The following is a 19,359-nucleotide window of genomic DNA, read 5'->3' on the forward strand; positions in this document are numbered from 1 at the left end:
TTTATTTTTATACTAGTGCCAGATTTTACGGTTATGGTAGTCGGTGCTTACAAATAGAGATGAGTCTTCTCTGAGCTAGATAGAAAGTAATCTGATAACCTGGTACTTCTTAAAAGAAAATCACAAGGATAGCATTTTTTTTAAAAATAGCATTTCATTGACTTTTATATGTCCTTTTGGTAACCATTTTTTATTTATTTATTTTTTTTCTATTGTAGTTATCGAAACTTATTTTCTTTCTTTCCATGTTATCATTGTTAAATGTATGCATTTTTTTTTTATCCTGTGTCTTATTTGTAAATGTCTACATACGTGTCTTTTTATTTTTTTATTTTACAAGGCATGAGCTTTAAAAAATAAATTTAAAAAAATAGAAACTTTTTTATAGATAGTGTTTTCAGCATATAATGTGCCCTTTCTGTGTAGATCTGTGTCTGATCAATAGAATTGAATACTATACATTTTAACATGCCAGCACCACTATTTAGCAAATAGTGGTTTTCTGTCTGGAGACCAACAGTAATTAGATATGCTCCTGATATATTGTATAATATGTGTTGTTGAGTGAGGCTGCTAATGGAATGCCTGCGATTATTTTAATGTGCCTTTTTGTTTGTTTCCAGATGAGGGCAGGCGTGCAGTTGACCAAGCGGGTGGTGCACAAATTGTAGTTGACCATTTACGGTCAATATGCACTTTAACAGATCCAGCAAATGAGAAGCTCATGACTGTCTTTTGTGGCATGCTGATGAACTATAGCAATGAGAATGGTAAACTATCTGCATTATCCAGATCCACACACTATAAAGGCAGCTTGGCCAATGAGGTCGTGTAGAAAATATCTGCACTATTAAAATTTGCTCTCCATTATATACAGTAGATTGTTACTTCACTATAAATGCACTCTGTGCATTATTTGAGGGCATTTTTGCAGTACCCTGATGAATTGGGTTTACAAAAGAAATAGAATTGTTTTTTCAAAACCTATTTTGATTTCCTTTAAAGTCTTGAAACTGATGTCAAATATCGAAAAGAAATATGAAGTGTTAACTGCTAAATAAATCAATCTCTACTATGCTTTTAATTCAAGTCTCTACCAGATGGATGTGCTCTAGATCTCAGAAGCAATCTGTTCCAGACCCTGCTGTTCTGTAGGGAATTTCCTATGGTTTTTTAATCTATTTTTCCTCTCTACTCAGTTGTTCACTTACCCAATGACAAACCTCCTTTCTTTTTCCCTGTAGGTGGAGTATACGTGCATTTAGGTTATATGCATAGTAAGATTACAAACTTATAATTTTTCTATTGCTAAACTATATGTACTTGTATATGTAATGAAATGACATTCACAATCACTTTGGTATTGTTTAGAGCTACCGTTGGTTATTAAAGGGAATGTTTATATTCTTTCTGTTGGCTTACTGTTCTGCATTAAAGCGCATGACCTAGTATTGGCTGCTTAGTTGTATGCTATCAAGTTGTTAACGTGCTGCATCCGATTAATGCAGTGTTTCTTGCCCACTGTCTTCAGAAACCCCTGTAGTTCACATTTTTCCAGCCCCCCTAGCTGTTTCACAGGCGTAGTCATTACCCTCTGTCACAGTTTACCTCAGATGGACCCCGGTGCTCGAGTGGCGTCTATTGTGGGGATGTAGCCACGCTCCGCACGACATGTTCTGCATGGATACTAATGGGCGTGCCGCCGCAAAGGGTACTGCGACAAGGAGCACTGTTCTGCTTACTCAGCTGTCCAGGGCCCTCTTGACAGCATTGTTTTATCTGAACCTGTCCCTTACCCCCACACACAACTTCCGCCAAAAATCCATAGGTGGTCTGTAAAACATGAACTGTTAGGGGTCCTGGGGACTGAGTTTGAGAAAGACTACATTATTGCATCAGCAGTGGTTTGTTACTTCATATTGCCTTTTATCATAATGCAGAACACAAAGTTTACTTATTTTTATAATACAATACAAATGCAGCATGTTACGTTAATAAGGTTTTGAAATCAATAAAATTCTCAATTCAGTAAAGTGCCCTATTTCCTGTAATTTCATGTGTAAAATAGAACACATTCAAATTAATGTATATTTGTGTTGTTCTAGTTAACTAGTTTAGTTAAAGTTTTTCTTAAACCGAGCGCTTATGTGTGCTAATACGTAGTGTTCTGTAAGAGTACTAAATGAAAAATAAATAAATAAAAATAAAAATAATGAATAAAGCAATAAAAATAAAAAAATTAAAATTTAACAAAATAAAATAGAAATTAAAATAAAATAAATATGTAAATGTGAGGGGGAGGGTAAGGGTAAAGTGCAATGTTTACAGCTCCTTTGTTGATGATTTGTTTGGAGCTTTTGGACACTTATTCAGAGGGGCACAGTCTCTTGGGGTATAACTATCCCTGACTTACCCTATTCTTCTGATACGGGCGTGACCGGAGGTTCTGGTATTGATGGCCGTGATATTGTGCTGATGGGCAGGCTGGCTTCTCCTGCGTGTTGGGCCGTAGCTGCCTCCCCAAGTCGTCCTCCCGCTGGCCGAACTGTAGCCGCTACTCTGTCCGATCCGCCGTGACAGAGAGCCCCTGGAGATCATCACCGGAGGACACTAACACCGCCGCCGTCAGCATTCGTACTACCGGAAGTGAAGACCCGAACTTCCGGTCACGGCTGATCGGACAGAGTAGCGGCTACAGTGCGGCCAGCGGGAGGACGACTTGGGGAGGCAGCTACGGCCCAACACGCAGGAGAAGCCAGCTCCAAACAAATTATCAACAAAGGAGCTGTAAACATTGCACTTTACCCTTATCCTCCCCCCTCCCCCCCATTTACATATTATTTATTTTATTTTCATTTCTATTTTATTTTATTCAATTTTTATTTGTATTGCTTTATTCATTATTTTTATTTATTTATTTTTCATTTTCATTTAGTACTCTTACAGAACACTACGTATTAGCACACATAAGCGCTCGGTTTAAGAAAAACACCAACAATTTACCCACAAACAACCTGAGCAGCTTTTTCTTCACAGCGCTGCAAACTATACAACGTTTTCTAACTAGTTTAGTTAGGTTTATTAAAGAATAAAGTATAAATGATATGTTAGCCGGGATATAGAGACGTGTACACACATAAACAAACATGAAATCAGCAGTGCAGACACACCTACCAACATCTGTGTACTGACCCATTTATTACACATGATGGTAAAGCAGGGCCATAAGTAAGTGTCTGAGAAGTTATATTGTCTGATAAGGTGTATGTGTGCGATGTGTATGCATGGAATACTAGATGGTTTGAGGATATTTGTAGCATCTTCGGGCATTATTTGTCAAAGATCCTGCTTGTGCAACATGGCCTTGATATGTTATTATTCTATTATTGTCATTGATTTTTAGGGCACAATAAACACTGGACAGTGGGGAAAGCAGATAATATATAAAACATGGCTATAGGTAGACTAAATGGCTACATGGAAACAAAGGTTAGAGAGGACCCTGCTCATGGCAGAACAAAAGGAGCAAGTGTTGCTTGGATAGGGTCACCTCCTTTTCAATGACAAATTCCTGGACAGAGGGCGAGGCCAACCTTATTATTTGTCCGCTTTTCAGGCCATTTTCAAACCACTCGTATAAAGGGCATGATGGGACTCTCTATTAGTTTCAGAGCCCCCCCTCATGCCCCTTTATATACCTATTCAGAGCCTTTCAGGGACCTTTATATGCCTCAGAGACCTTCATAGAGCGGCATGATGTAGTCTGGCAGAAGCCTGACAATTACAGATGCCACACGTCTTTGAGAGAGCCTCCAGACAGACCTTTGCCATTCCCAGAGGAATCCCAGTCAGGTGGTAACCCTAGACTCAGAGTGGAGATTGGAAAGTAGTAAGACTGTTCCTATATAAGTAGTATGGGCATGAGTAGGATAAGTAATTAGAAAGGCTAAAGGGAGAGAGAGCCATCATAAATTAGGCAGAAATATATCTAAGAGGTTGTAAAGGAAAGTATTTAAAGATAAGATTTTATATGTAAATTAAGGGAAACGGATAGAAGAGAACGGAGTATATAGTTGGATAGGGAGAGTCTGGGTTGAGAAATGATTTTGTTAGGGTTGGTGAGGTGAGCATGTTTTTAAAGAAGATTGAAGTGTGTCAGTGCATAGAAACAGGCTGAAGAGATGAGCTGAAGGCTAGCATGCCCTGGGGAGAGATAGTTGTGAATTCCACTTAACCATATGTTCACTGAAACACAGCTAACTGCATATGGCTGCACAGTAGATTCCATGTTCAGCTATGATCAAAAAACATTTCTCTTACGTCCTAGAGGATGCTGGGGACTCCAAAAGGACCGTGGGGTATAGACGGATCCGCAGGAGCTTGGGCACACTATAAAGACTTAAACTGGGTGTGAACTGGCTCCTCCCTCTATGCCCCTCCCCCAGCCCTCAGTTAGACTTTGTGCCCAGTAGTGAATGGCACACACTAGGGTAGCTCTACTGAGTTTCTCTGAAAGACTTTGTTAGGTTTTTTATTTTCAGGTAGACCTGCTGGCTACAGGCTTCCTGCAGCGTGGGAGTGAGGGGAGAGAAGCAGGACCTACTTCTTCTTAGTTCAAAGGCTCTGCTTCTCGGCTACTGGACACCATTAGCTCCAGAGGGTTCGATCACTTGGTGCACCTAGCTGCTTGTTCCCGGAGCCGCGCCGTCACCCCCCTCACAGAAGCCAGAAGAAAGAAGCCGGGTGAGTATGTGAAGAACAGAAGACTTCAGACGGCAGAAGACTTCAGTAACGGAGGTACAGCGGTCGCGCTGCGCTCCATGCTCCCACACACCAACGCACTCACTGGGTGCAGGGCGCTGGGGGGGCGCCCTGGGCAGCAAGTTACTGTTTTCTGGAAAAGGGCTGGCAGTGAAAGTTTTTGGTGCCTTGGCACCGTGTCTCATACCCCCGCCAGCAACAGCGCGCTGCGCTCCTTTGAACCCCCGCCGCCGGCTTCCACGGGTGCAGGGCGCTGGGGGGGGAGCACCCTGGGCAGCAAGGTACAGGTTTTTATTAGCGCTGTATGGTAGTTGAGGGGCCGTTGCTCCGTGTGCCCCGGACCTCGCCGGCGGCTTATAGCGCGCTACGCGCCATTTCCTCCGCGCCGCTGGCTTCCAAGGGTGCGGGACGCTGGGGGGGAGCGCCCTGAGCGCGGCAGTTACGGAGCGGGGAGAAGAGGTACAAACGATCCCCGGACGCCGCGGCCGTTACCCCCGCCATTTGCTACCTGCGGGCGCGCTGCGCGCCGGTGCACCCACATGCTGAAGGGCTTGCTGGGGCGCCCTGAGCAGCATTAGTTTCATATGATATAGTGTGTTTACACTATATACGGTGCCAGACCTGTATATCTGTAATATAAGGAGCTATAGCGCGTCGAGGGGGGCGGGGCTTAGCCCTCACACAAACAGGGTCAGCGCCATTTTTTCCCTGTCCCTGCCAAGATGTATGTATTGCACAAACAAGGGGGGGCACTGTGTTTTAGTGTTATATACACATATATAACAGTAGTTGAGTTAGGATTGGACATGCAATCATTCTTGTGGGTAGTTTTTGTGTGCTCCCTGTCAAAAATACCCAGTTTAGTACACTTGTGTCGACAGGCGTGAGTGTTCACTTATAAACACATATGGGTTCACTGTCGGCATCGCCGACGCACGTGGGTACTTGCTACAAATAAGTTTATATTTATGGGGGACACAATGGTATGTGGGTGACCCTGTCGGCACCAACGGTCACCGGGGGTAACTGCACATGCTGTATATGACTTATACCTGTGTATATAAAGTTGTACGTTACTTCCCTCTGACCTCTTGGCGTCGCAAGACGGTAATTTTCCCTGGTTACTAATCCCTGCTGTCGACGAATACTGGGGTTTTCTGTCGACTAAGTTTCCTGGTAGATCCACAACTGTGGCTTTTCAGTACATGGTCATACACGTTTAGAACACATTAATGTCACTGGGGACCAGAAGACTCGGGGCAATCCGACTATATGTATATTACATACATATATATATATATATATATATATATATATATATATATATATAGACTAAACGAATGTCCGGCACTCCAACAATATTTACCAGCTGCTGTGGTGCAGTTCTGTGGATTTGCATGTACCAGGAGATTGAAGCTGCACTCACAGACTTATAAACACCAATTAGATCCCCGGCGAAGACAAAGAGTCAGACAACCAGGGTACCATTCCGACGTTTCATGTCCATTTATGACATTTTTTCAAGGATGAACAAATATACAATGAATAAACTTAAATAGACACTCACCCAGACATGTGTGCTCGTTCCCGTCCCGCTCCGTGATGCGGCGCCGTGACGTCACTCTCACGCGACTTGCGATGACGCGCCGGTCCCCGCCCACGGAAGCGTGCGGCTGCAGTGTACCCATCACCATGGAAATATGTGAAACAAAAACATAACAGGACAAATCCTTTAGCTGCAGGCCAATCTGAGGGGCATAATCATAATAAACACAATAACTATATCATTAAGAAAGAAAGTTAACTACTGGTGAACTAATATACACTTGTTAGTAGTTAAATAAAACAGTTAAATGAGCAATGTTCATTAAGCCCCAACGGATGGAGAGTTTGCAGTTTATCAATCCACATAGCCTCTTTTTGAAGTAGCAAGCGTCCCCTATCTCCCCCCCGGCTGTTAAGGGGTACATGGTCAATCATCTTGTATTTCAAACTTGCCAGGTTATGCCTAAAGTTCTTAAAATGCCGAGCCACCGGTTGTTCCTGGTCGGTCCCTTCCAGCGCTTGTCTAATTGACATACGGTGCATGGCCATGCGCTCTTTAAATTGTCTGACAGTTTTGCCAATGTATAAAAGCCCACAAGGGCATTTGATGTAGTAAATGACGAATTTAGATGAGCATGTTAGGGTGTATCTGATCTGGAAAATCTTCCCGGATCTCGGATGTGAGAAAGTGTCCCCAGTGTCCAGGTAATTGCATGTGGTGCAGCCTAAACAACGAAAGTTGCCAGGTTTTCTGGCAAGAAAGTTTCCCGATGGGGTGATTTTTAATTTGGAAACATCGTTGTGCACCACATAATTTTTAATATTCTTACCCCTGCGTTGTCCAATAATGAGACGTTTCTGGAAGAGGGCAGGGAGCTCCTGTTCAGTATTGACTAGAGGCCACAGCCTCTTGGTAGCTGTATTGATTGTTCCACTTGCCGTGGAAAAGTCAGTCACCCAAATAATGGATTCCTGTTGATTGGATGAAGTTTTGGTTTCCAGGGCTTTGGCTCTTGGGGTTGACATCACTTTCAACATAGATTTTTTTAGAGAAAGAGGATTGTATCCTCTGGCAATGAATTTGTTCATCATCAGATTCAGTTGTGTCTTAAGGTCCTGATTGTCACTACATATTCTGAGAGCCCTCATGAATTGTGAAAAAGGCAGACCATGTTTTAACGAATGTGGATGGTGGCTTTCTGCTCTCAGTAAGGTGTTACGGTCCGTATTTTTGTGATGAACAGTGGTGTGAAATTGACCATCTTTGATAGAGATGAGGACGTCCAAAAAATTAATGGCATGATTACTGATGTTGTGAGTAAACTTGATGTTAACGTCAGCCAAATTGATACCTTGCATCATGGACAAAAATTGTTCTTTGTTTCCCGTCCAGAGTACAAATATATCATCTATATACCGATGATAGCTGTGAATAAATTGCCCGATGTTAGGGTCAGCAAAAAATAAATCTTGTTCTAAAGAGAACATAAAAGCATTCGCGTAGCTTGGGGCCACGCAAGACCCCATAGCACAGCCCAGTCTTTGTATGAAGTACTTGCCGTCATATTGAAAATAATTTCTTGTCAGTGTTAATTCTAGAAGACTCATGAAAAAATCCAAATCCGGACCTTGGTAGAATGGGTTATTAGTGAGGAGTCTCCTCATTGCGGCCAGCCCCCTGCTGTGTGGAATGCTCGTGTAGAGACTCACTACATCGATGGTAGCCATCCACCAATGTGATTCCACCTTGGAAATATTGAGCATTTTGAGGATGAAGGCCGTCGTATCTTTAAGAAATGTTTTTTCATTCTGGATGACCGGTTGTAAGTAGAAGTCCAAAAATTTGGAGATCCCATAATACAGGGACTCTCGGGCGGAGATGATCGGCCGACCTGGGGGGTTATGAGCGTCCTTGTGGACCTTAGGTATGGTATAAATTAGAGGAATCTTGGGGTATTCGGTTGTAAGTGAATCACTCACTTTTTGTGAAATAATGTTATTATGGACAGCTGCAGCAAGAAGAGTGTCCAATTCCTTTTTGAAAAGGGGAGTAGGATCCTGGTCCAGGCGACCGTATACATTGAGGTCACTTAGTTGTCCTTCAATTTCAGCTTTATACTGTGTAAGGTCCTGTATGATGATGCCCCCACCCTTGTCAGCGGGGCGTATGACGATGTCCGTATAGGTGCTCAGGTTCTGTAGAGCAATCTGCTCCCCTTTAGTAAGATTACTGCATATAGGGGTTTTCACCTCGGAACTTTTCTCTATCACCTTACTCATTTGAGAAGTAAAACATTTAATAGCTGGATTGTTGGACATAGGATCAAAGGTAGATGTTTTCTTGATAATTGGTTTACCAATGGCTTGCATGTTATTATCCCCAAAGAATTCTTTGAGTCTGAGCTGTCTATTCAGGCAATATAAATCCACTTTATTTTTAAAAGGGTTAGGTCTGTTGGTAGGCACAAAAGACAAGCCTTTTTGAAGTACAGCTAATTCATCAGTGGTAAGTTCTCTAGATGATAGATTGAAGACTACGTTTTCTTCTTGTACTTGCGCTTTCCTTTTTCTTGCCCACTCGCCTCCGCGTCTGGTCCGAGATCTTCTACCGAGCCTGCCTTTGCTCGGGTGGTCACCCCTAAAGGGAGTTTCTTTGCCTGTGTTTTAGTGCGAGTCCCGGAGGTCTCTCCCTCGCTTGTCGACGTGGCTCCTCCACTAGAGTTGTCGGTGTCAAAACGATTAGGTTTCCTGTATCTCTGCGGGTTCCTTCTATTGGTTTGTGGATAATGAGGTTTCTGGTTTACCCATGACGGTGGAGAAAGATTATGAAGAACATCGCGTATATTCATGGGTAAACCAGAAACCTCATTATCCACAAACCAATAGAAGGAACCCGCAGAGATACAGGAAACCTAATCGTTTTGACACCGACAACTCTAGTGGAGGAGCCACGTCGACAAGCGAGGGAGAGACCTCCGGGACTCGCACTAAAACACAGGCAAAGAAACTCCCTTTAGGGGTGACCACCCGAGCAAAGGCAGGCTCGGTAGAAGATCTCGGACCAGACGCGGAGGCGAGTGGGCAAGAAAAAGGAAAGCGCAAGTACAAGAAGAAAACGTAGTCTTCAATCTATCATCTAGAGAACTTACCACTGATGAATTAGCTGTACTTCAAAAAGGCTTGTCTTTTGTGCCTACCAACAGACCTAACCCTTTTAAAAATAAAGTGGATTTATATTGCCTGAATAGACAGCTCAGACTCAAAGAATTCTTTGGGGATAATAACATGCAAGCCATTGGTAAACCAATTATCAAGAAAACATCTACCTTTGATCCTATGTCCAACAATCCAGCTATTAAATGTTTTACTTCTCAAATGAGTAAGGTGATAGAGAAAAGTTCCGAGGTGAAAACCCCTATATGCAGTAATCTTACTAAAGGGGAGCAGATTGCTCTACAGAACCTGAGCACCTATACGGACATCGTCATACGCCCCGCTGACAAGGGTGGGGGCATCATCATACAGGACCTTACACAGTATAAAGCTGAAATTGAAGGACAACTAAGTGACCTCAATGTATACGGTCGCCTGGACCAGGATCCTACTCCCCTTTTCAAAAAGGAATTGGACACTCTTCTTGCTGCAGCTGTCCATAATAACATTATTTCACAAAAAGTGAGTGATTCACTTACAACCGAATACCCCAAGATTCCTCTAATTTATACCATACCTAAGGTCCACAAGGACGCTCATAACCCCCCAGGTCGGCCGATCATCTCCGCCCGAGAGTCCCTGTATTATGGGATCTCCAAATTTTTGGACTTCTACTTACAACCGGTCATCCAGAATGAAAAAACATTTCTTAAAGATACGACGGCCTTCATCCTCAAAATGCTCAATATTTCCAAGGTGGAATCACATTGGTGGATGGCTACCATCGATGTAGTGAGTCTCTACACGAGCATTCCACACAGCAGGGGGCTGGCCGCAATGAGGAGACTCCTCACTAATAACCCATTCTACCAAGGTCCGGATTTGGATTTTTTCATGAGTCTTCTAGAATTAACACTGACAAGAAATTATTTTCAATATGACGGCAAGTACTTCATACAAAGACTGGGCTGTGCTATGGGGTCTTGCGTGGCCCCAAGCTACGCGAATGCTTTTATGTTCTCTTTAGAACAAGATTTATTTTTTGCTGACCCTAACATCGGGCAATTTATTCACAGCTATCATCGGTATATAGATGATATATTTGTACTCTGGACGGGAAACAAAGAACAATTTTTGTCCATGATGCAAGGTATCAATTTGGCTGACGTTAACATCAAGTTTACTCACAACATCAGTAATCATGCCATTAATTTTTTGGACGTCCTCATCTCTATCAAAGATGGTCAATTTCACACCACTGTTCATCACAAAAATACGGACCGTAACACCTTACTGAGAGCAGAAAGCCACCATCCACATTCGTTAAAACATGGTCTGCCTTTTTCACAATTCATGAGGGCTCTCAGAATATGTAGTGACAATCAGGACCTTAAGACACAACTGAATCTGATGATGAACAAATTCATTGCCAGAGGATACAATCCTCTTTCTCTAAAAAAATCTATGTTGAAAGTGATGTCAACCCCAAGAGCCAAAGCCCTGGAAACCAAAACTTCATCCAATCAACAGGAATCCATTATTTGGGTGACTGACTTTTCCACGGCAAGTGGAACAATCAATACAGCTACCAAGAGGCTGTGGCCTCTAGTCAATACTGAACAGGAGCTCCCTGCCCTCTTCCAGAAACGTCTCATTATTGGACAACGCAGGGGTAAGAATATTAAAAATTATGTGGTGCACAACGATGTTTCCAAATTAAAAATCACCCCATCGGGAAACTTTCTTGCCAGAAAACCTGGCAACTTTCGTTGTTTAGGCTGCACCACATGCAATTACCTGGACACTGGGGACACTTTCTCACATCCGAGATCCGGGAAGATTTTCCAGATCAGATACACCCTAACATGCTCATCTAAATTCGTCATTTACTACATCAAATGCCCTTGTGGGCTTTTATACATTGGCAAAACTGTCAGACAATTTAAAGAGCGCATGGCCATGCACCGTATGTCAATTAGACAAGCGCTGGAAGGGACCGACCAGGAACAACCGGTGGCTCGGCATTTTAAGAACTTTAGGCATAACCTGGCAAGTTTGAAATACAAGATGATTGACCATGTACCCCTTAACAGCCGGGGGGGAGATAGGGGACGCTTGCTACTTCAAAAAGAGGCTATGTGGATTGATAAACTGCAAACTCTCCATCCGTTGGGGCTTAATGAACATTGCTCATTTAACTGTTTTATTTAACTACTAACAAGTGTATATTAGTTCACCAGTAGTTAACTTTCTTTCTTAATGATATAGTTATTGTGTTTATTATGATTATGCCCCTCAGATTGGCCTGCAGCTAAAGGATTTGTCCTGTTATGTTTTTGTTTCACATATTTCCATGGTGATGGGTACACTGCAGCCGCACGCTTCCGTGGGCGGGGACCGGCGCGTCATCGCAAGTCGCGTGAGAGTGACGTCACGGCGCCGCATCACGGAGCGGGACGGGAACGAGCACACATGTCTGGGTGAGTGTCTATTTAAGTTTATTCATTGTATATTTGTTCATCCTTGAAAAAATGTCATAAATGGACATGAAACGTCGGAATGGTACCCTGGTTGTCTGACTCTTTGTCTTCGCCGGGGATCTAATTGGTGTTTATAAGTCTGTGAGTGCAGCTTCAATCTCCTGGTACATATATATATATATATATATATATATATATATATATATATATATATATATATATATATATTTAGGATATGTGGCTATACGTGTATTGCAATATGTATATTCATATGATGTTTCTGATGAATACTGGTGTAATAGTATTCCTTCTCAGGTGCTGATCGCTCTGTTGATAAAGCTCTAGGTCGGCTGTGACTCACACCCTCTCCAGAAGTCCGAAGGGTTATTCTTTTTCCGCCACGGATGGAATATTGTGAAAGTCAACGACTGGTCGACACGGGGCCCTGTCTCAATGGATCGTATACAGGAAAGCTAAGTGATATGATTATTTTCTATACTGTGGGCCTTTTTGCATTGTGGACACATGAGGGAGTGTTTGTGTTCGGTAGGTCATTAAATAGATTTAACCTAAAGAGAGGAAGGTGGTTCCTTATGTTGGATCCTCTCTATAAATTTGCGGCAGGCTGTCGTCTGTATACAGGTAGTGTGGCCGGGGGAGTGCTGAGGCTGACTCCGTGAGTTACTGGAGTTTTTCTCTGGGATGGTGTACCGCTGATTTGGGGGGGAGGGGTGCATCCATTCAGCCAATCTCGGTGGATATTCCTGGTAAGTCTAACTTCGGGAGTTAGATTCCCTGGCAATAGTTAGTGACGCATAACTTTGAGGGATGCAGTCTTTTTAATCGGTTAAAATACAGTTTTTTTTGTTTTTTTACCCTTTCTGTACAGCCTGTGAAAGGTGAAAAGGTAAGAGTTCTGCAGCCTGGTTAGGTTCGTGGAGGAGGATGTCGTTTCTATGTCTGCCACATACACCACATGTCGCAGAGTCTATGTGGAGGGACCCTGCTCCGGTGAGGACTCGGTTACTACTTTCAGTTAGTCCACGAATAGCCTAGGACTGGTGTATTACTTATAGAATCCACAGGGGGACATTCTGGAGTACAGATGTTTCCCCTCACTGGTTTTCTAAGGGATTTGGCCGTCTCCCCTATGGAAGGGGAGGTAGTACACAACGCCGTACCAGAGGTGCGTCAGGTTCAGGGCCTTGTCCTCTTGTCCCGGTTATAAAAAAGTTTTTACATGCGTTGTTCTACGCATTCAGATTTACTGGAGGTATAGCCAGGATTGTCTTGGCCATTTCACGCGAGTGATGGTAGTATGATGGTTTTCTTTCAATAGTAGGAGCCATTGTTTTTCTATACTGAGATGTTCGCCTGAGTGGGGCGAGGTCACGAAACATGTAGTGCAAATCATTGTTTCTCTCTGCCTGTTTTCAACACAGGGATGAGCTGTTGTTCCCAACGGCGCAGATGTCTGAGATGGTATCAGGGTAGATACTGCACGGTTGGAGTTCTGTGTTTTCCTGTGGAAAAAAGGTCTGAGGATCCTGAGTCGAATCAGATTTGTAGTGCCACTTCATCAATATGTTACGTTGATAAAGAAGTTGGGTGCGGCCTCAGAGGCCTTTTTTTTTCCGGTGAGCAGGTTGAATGCCAGAGTGGTTTTCATTGGACCTGTTGGGAATGTGGTCTGGGTCTCACCGCCGCAGACACCGGAATATTGTTCTAATGGCTAGGATATCACTCCTGTGGTGTCTGCTCAGTTCTAATCTCCTAGAGGGACGAAGGTTCGGGATCCAGGATTAGATCCTGGTGTCCATGTATGCAGATCTCCGAGGCTGGTGGGCAGTCCTTTACATGGGAAGTATTTACAGAGGAAAAAGGTCAAGCTGCGAGGCTTGTCTACATTAAGCTTACTTGAATTAAGAGCGGTTTTTCAGCGACCATATTCTTTGCGATCTGCCGGTGTTAATTCTGTCGAACGACTTGACAGCAGCGGAGTAAGTACGTCGCTAGTGCGGAACAAGGAACAAAGCGGCAATGGCAGAAGCTGAAATTGTTTGCCGTCGAGTGGAAAGACTGGTAAACGTTATATTAGCAGTCTTTGTTCTGGACGTAAACAAAGGTGAAATAGGTTCCTCTACATACGCGCTCTCCATTCGGGGGGGAAAATTGTCGTCATCGAGAAGTTTCACAGAAGTGACAAGTCTTTGTGGAATGTCTCAATTGGGCATGTTGCCGTCTCTCCTCAACGAGAGACCTCAGGAATAGGATTCCAGGTCAAGGATCACTCAAGCTATAGCGGGGGATGACCTTGTGACACCTTGGGGGTTTTCAGTCGGTATGTGTTTCCTCCGTTTTCACTCTGCTGAAGGTGATAAACGTAAGAAAAGAATGGAGGTTCCGGCGATCCTCATTGTTCCGTTCTAGCCAAGGAGAGCTGGGTATACAGTTCTTCAAGCCTTGTTCATATAAGATCACTGGCATCTTCCTCTACGGGGGGTACTGTTACAACAAGCTCCGGGTGTGTATCAGGAATTACCGCGGCTGTGTTTGACGGCGTGGCGGTTGAACGCCATATCCTAGTCTGAATGGGTATTCCCAGTGAGGTCATTTTCACATTCTATCAGACTAGAAAGAAGTAACGGCGAAGCCTTACTACCGTATTTGGTTTTCAGGGCAGTTTGGCCTTATAGTTTAAAAAAAATAATAATAATATTTTTGCCCACCTTTCCGGAAGTTCAGACTTTCGTGGAAGGAATACTGCACGCCCCACCTCCATTGTGCCCCTATTGGCACAGTGGGATCTTGCTGCCGTGATGCGTTTCTTGTGTCTCACTGAGTGGAACCTTTTATTACAGGTTGTGTTAAAATTTTCTCTCTTGGAGAGTGGTCATGCGTTTGCCTTTGGGGAAACTGCGAGGCGGCTTTGTCTCACAACAGTCCCTGTTTGATCTTCCAAGTGGAAAGATTGGAGAACTCGGATAGTAGTTCTGCCGAAAAGGTTTCGGGGTTTATCAAAAGTCTGCCTATGTTGATGCCCGTGGTAACTTCAGCATGGGCTGAGTCAAAGTCTCTAGATGTAGTCAGGGCTTTGAAGATTTATGTCAACAATTGGGCTCAATTTGTGGTAACTGAGGCTCTGTTGTCAGTATGCTCCCAGCGTGCTTGGGGCGCCTGAGTCTCTGCAGTCTGTTACACGTTGGATCTATGATACGATTCGGCGTGTTAGTTCTACGGCTGGTTTGCCGTTACCGATGTTGGTGGAGACCCATTCTACTAAGAAGATGGGTTCTTCTTGGGCGGATGCCCGAGGTGTCTCGGCGGGTTAACTTTGCCGAGCGGATACTTGGTCGGGTTTCAAACACCTTTGCTAAGCTCTACCGGTTTGATACCCTGGATGATGGGGACCTCATGTTTGCTCATTCGGTGCTGAAGAGTCGTCCGCACTCTCCCGCCCGTTTTGGAGCTTTGGTATAGACCCCATGGTCCTTTTTGGAGTCCCCAGCATCCCCTAGGACGTAAGAGAAAATAGGATTTTAGTACCTACCGGTAAATCCTTTTCTCCTAGTCCGTAGAGGATGCTGGGCGCCCGTCCCAGTGCGTACTGTGTCTGCAGTTATTGATTTTGGTTGCGCTTTGTGGTGATTCTTCTCTGTCAGGCTATTGGCATGTGGTTTCTTATTGTTGGTTGGGTTGACACACAGGTTGTGTTACATATTCTCTCAGCATATGGCTGTATGTTTTTCATACCGTGGGCTGGTATTCTGTTGAAGGCCATGTCTTGCGGTATGTTCGTGGTGTGAGCTGGTATAACACTTACTGTGTTTAAATTATAAATTCTTTCCTCGAAATGTCCGTCTCTCCTGGGCACAGTTTTCTAACTGAGGTCTGGGGGAGGGGCATAGAGGGAGGAGCCAGTTTAAGTCTTTATAGTGTGCCCAAGCTCCTGCGGATCCGTCTATACCCCATAGTCCTTTTGGAGTCCCCAGCATCCTCTACGGACTAGGAGAAAAGGATTTACCGGTAGGTACTAAAATCCTATTTTTTTTATACTAATTTGAATGGTCGTCACAGGATACTGCTGAAGTTACTTCCTGGACCTGGCTGTCCAGATCCTGTGGCTAGATTGAGTAAGCTTTGGTGATGGTGATTTGATGCTGCATCATGGATTTCACAGATGCATACAGGAGGATTCTATCTCCTACAGATGCCTCCTTCTGTATTTGCATTGTATTTGTATGGAATTGCACTGCCGCTTCCCTGCCACTTCCTGACAATCTAAGGAGGAAATCGGGCATAAAAATGTAGGCAAGTTTGTTTTAGGGGGTGTATAGCATATGGCTTAATGGATCATGGATTGGGCTAGTGTTTAGGGGTTGTAATGGATGAGACACCTTTACATGGTAAAGTTAGGTCAGATTGTACGTGCGGTACATATTTCAACACATCCTAATGCACGGTTACTAATTATTTGCTGAATCTGGGAGATAAACCGTGAACATGGTATGTGCAAAAGCTAAATGATCAATATTGCTGCCATTGCTAGCGTTCCCATGCCATTCCAACAGCACAGGCCCGATTTGCAGATAATTTAATTGCACCATAAAGTCTTGCATTAAAGCGGGTAAAAGTTTCCCCTGTAGTAGACTAAATACCCTTTTAGCCTTTGGCATCTGTTACAAGGCATAGGAAAACATAAATAATGCCAACTTGGACCGGACCGTGCGGGGGGCGCACCGCAGCGGCTGCGTGACGTCACATGCAGCCGTTGCGACCCGGGGCAGCGACGGGTAACTCCAGGACCTGCGCTGACCAGGAGTTACTCTTCAAGTACAAAAACATTGCAGCTGTGCGATGCTTTTGTACTTGTGCAAGGGGGGGGGGGCTGGACTGACATGCTGGGCGTCCCTCCTGCATGTCTGGGAAGATGATCGTAGCTGTGCTAAATTTAGCACAGCTACGATCATCTCGGAATGACCCCATTGTCTAGTATTCAAAGGAATCTGGTGTATCTCTGCGATCACATCGTTACCACCTCTCCACTTCCGAGAGCAACTGCCAACATTTGCATCAGCCTTAGTACAGGAGATCTGACACACCTCAGAATGACACGCAACTCTGTGTACATGCCCACAGCAAATGAATTGTGCGTCCAGCATGTGCATGAGCCAGAATTGCTTGGAAGTGCTTCAAATGCATATGCAGCCCACAACACATGCATGGTTTCCTCGAAATTGCTTGAAACAGCATTCGGAATAGTGTGCAACTGAATGAAGTCAAAGCAATTCATCTATGCAGAAACATTTCACTGACACCAAGAGTAGTAGTACATAGCATAGGATTGCAGAAAATTGTCTGCATGGAACAGTTATGAAAAGGAAATCTGCCCTGACCACCTCACAAAATTCAGTGTTCGAAATATGCAAACAATACGAAGAGTAGAAAGTTTTTGGGATAAATTACTATTGGCCGATGGAACTTTCTGGCCATCACATGAAAGGTACATCTGGAGCTATCCGTCCTGCTACTGCTGTCAGTGCCACTGCGGGAGACGGAGCCTGGCAGGGGGACGACCAGTGACGGCCGGGGAGCCGCTGGGGGACGGAGGATGGAGCCTGGCCGGGGGGAGGTAGATGCCTGTCATAGAGGTACCTGTGCTCTGCTGCCCCTGTAGCCCATCGCCCCACTCCCCCGTCTTATCTCCTCAATCTGACTTTTTTTAAAGTCGGATTGAGATTGTCGGAAATGGGGCCGAAACCTGTCTGATTTGGCCCCATTTCCGACAGAAGCACGCCGATCCACGTGCTTTCCAACAAGTCGAAATGCCCGACTTGTCGGAAAAAATTGGGATATTTTGAATAGGTCGGAATCCCTTCTGACCTAAAATATTTGAAAATTGCCATCTTTCCGACAAGACGGCAGTTTCGACTGTAATTGAACATAACACTAAATATTCTAGTACATCATCAAGTATTACTGAGTAAAAAACTCCTAAAGTGGAAAAGACACATGCCTAACTGGCTAGAAATAAATGCCTCTATAACTAAAAATAAGTCTACTGTCTGATGTACATTTCAGTAACAACAGTTGTGTAACTATTTCACTATCACGTGTGACACCTTCCTCCCTGCACCTCTTGGCAAGTGGCATCCATAAATGATGTAATCACTAGTCTGTGAATTCCACCCATTGCATATTCAAAACATAACAACAAGGTCCTGCTGGGTTTCTGACAATATACACAGAACAATTCACTAAACATTCAATACAGTATTTAGACTTTATCGTGCTGTATATCACACCCCATACTTGTAGTTCTTACAAAAACATTACCTAATATAGCGGATACCCTATAAAAATTACACACATATAGAGTAAGTGTGTTAAACAATTATTATACATTACACCAGTGATTTCCAAACTGGGAGCCGTGGGGCACTTGCGGGAGTGTCACAGGTTGGTGGGTCCAGGGCCAAGTAAAATTTTGATGGTCCATGTAATAGGCAAATATATAATACGTGGACAAACAGAAGCGCAGCCCTGTCCACCACCAAATAACATCCTAGGGATGACATTTAAGCACAATTACTTAAGTTCACTAATTATTGCAGATTTTTTTAATAAGAAACGTTTGGCCTTCGGGAGCCGTGAAAAAAGAGCTACTATGGGGTGCCGTGATTCAATAAAGTTTGGTAACCACTGCATTACACCAATAAAAGTTAACTGTTGACCTATTAGTGTCATCAAATTTCAATTAACCATATAAAGTGCAGACCAATACTTATACTCAATAATACTGGCCATATATCTATCTCTATATCTCACAATGGTTTCTATCCAGCAGCATACAGATGGATCCCCATACATCTCTGCTGCAGTTGTCAAACAGCCCCTCTTGGCACGTTATTTTCCGTGAGACTCTGTTAGCGTCGGGCATCTGTTTCTATGACTGGGTCTCTGAATCTGCATCCGAAATAGCTACAATGCAGTGGACGTGGCTTTTTTCCTTTTGTGCTTCTCATACAGACTCTGTCACAAACAGATATACAAGCGTCACATATCAATTTAAGCAGCACAGTCTTCTGGTGTGTCTGAATCACATTACATTGCGTCTAAGGTGCACTTTTGGCAAAACAAGACTCCTAACATTAGCGGAGTTGCACAGGACCTGTTGGCTCACTCACGCCAGGCATCTCCCACTGTGTGGCATATTGAGGCTAGAGTTATGAGGACACATCTGTACAGTATATGTAGAAACTTACAGATGTTTATAAAAAAAAATTATATGCTGTATACAAACAAGGTTCTGCTTAAATTTTGGTGTGATTATATAAAATGGTGATTCTTGCTGTTATATTGAATATTATATGAATCGCTCTGTTTACATTGTTAGTGACCCAGCAGGGCCTTGTTTCAT

At 43.7% G+C, this 19,359-nt stretch overlaps 1 protein-coding gene across 9 annotated transcripts in view; it reads left to right on the plus strand.

The window, feature by feature from the left end:
• RAP1GDS1 (Rap1 GTPase-GDP dissociation stimulator 1) overlaps positions 1-19,359 on the plus strand; it is a 297,477-nt gene that overhangs the window by 143,575 nt on the left and 134,543 nt on the right. For 8 of the 9 annotated variants that reach the window (XM_063917603.1, XM_063917621.1, XM_063917610.1 and 5 more), the window contains one exon: positions 624-770. The exons of the other annotated variant lie outside the window; for it this stretch is intronic. In XM_063917603.1, the coding sequence (XP_063773673.1) occupies positions 624-770 (147 nt within the window). The remainder of the gene's footprint in view (positions 1-623; positions 771-19,359) is intronic. 9 annotated transcript variants of the gene reach the window in all.

This window comes from Pseudophryne corroboree, chromosome 1, assembly GCF_028390025.1.
Source record: "Pseudophryne corroboree isolate aPseCor3 chromosome 1, aPseCor3.hap2, whole genome shotgun sequence".
Taxonomy (NCBI): Eukaryota; Metazoa; Chordata; class Amphibia; order Anura; family Myobatrachidae; genus Pseudophryne; species Pseudophryne corroboree.